Source organism: Penaeus monodon, chromosome 32 (genome assembly GCF_015228065.2).
Source record: "Penaeus monodon isolate SGIC_2016 chromosome 32, NSTDA_Pmon_1, whole genome shotgun sequence".
Classification (NCBI taxonomy): domain Eukaryota; kingdom Metazoa; phylum Arthropoda; class Malacostraca; order Decapoda; family Penaeidae; genus Penaeus; species Penaeus monodon.
The window spans coordinates 7,076,339-7,077,165 of record NC_051417.1 but is presented as its reverse complement, the minus strand read 5'-3'; the positions used below and the strand labels follow the sequence as shown (position 1 = coordinate 7,077,165).

Here is an 827-nt window from a genome sequence, read left to right as displayed (position 1 = left end):
TTCTACCCGTTCAGTTGTGTTTCAATCTAAGCCATCATCAGTTTGAAGAATCCATAGAGTGTGACCCTTATAATATAACGAGTAGACATATACGAGGCACCCAGGTCGTTGTTTATCTAATACATTATCTTCCTCGAGAGAAAATCAGTATAGGGAAAGCTATATTCACTTTACAGAAAAAAAAACACTAAATCACCTCCGGAATACACATAAAACGAGAAAATTCTTTATAATTTACTTCTAATAAGCTACGGGTTGTACACATACTATATCCAGAATGTTAAGATTGTGGGAACGCTAAAATATATTTCAGATATGCATATCTGTTACGTTAGGCTCAATATCTGTTGCTAAAAAATATGTGATATGAATGCTTAATCCTAAGAGATCGTTATAATTAAGTAGACAGGCTCGGAAATCACGAAAGTTCTAGAAAAAAAACATAAAAGAATAACTTATTATGAAGACATCCAGCATAGGCTCCCGACGAAGAGGAAGCACCACCAGTTAAGCCTTCGAGTTCCACCTCCAGCCACATCGTCCGCCGGGTCGTAACCTTCGAGGAGGAGGTCGGTGCTGGCCGTCCAGACCAGGTTCTCGATGGTGACGCGGCACTCGAGGAGGAGGTGGCCTTTGGGGAAGAGGCGGCGGTGGGCGGGGAAGCCGACGCTGCGAGAAACGACGCGTTTGTGGTCGCTGGTGCTCGCGACGGTCGAGGATGACATGAACGCCTTCACCACCTGCTCGGGGCGGGAGGAGAGAGGAGGGGCGTTAGCAGTGATGCAGCGGCGGATCGGGCGCTGGCTCGCGTGCATTTCTAAGGCAAT

At 46.3% G+C, this 827-nt stretch overlaps 1 protein-coding gene across 1 annotated transcript in view; it reads right to left on the bottom strand.

Moving 5' to 3' along the window:
* Positions 1–6: 6 nt before the first annotated feature.
* The window catches only part of LOC119593262, a 21,591-nt gene continuing 20,770 nt past the window's right edge, over positions 7–827 (bottom strand). The window contains exon 6 of the mRNA XM_037942193.1: positions 7–740. Within this exon, the coding sequence (XP_037798121.1) occupies positions 459–740 (282 nt within the window). The 3' untranslated portion in view covers positions 7–458. The remainder of the gene's footprint in view (positions 741–827) is intronic.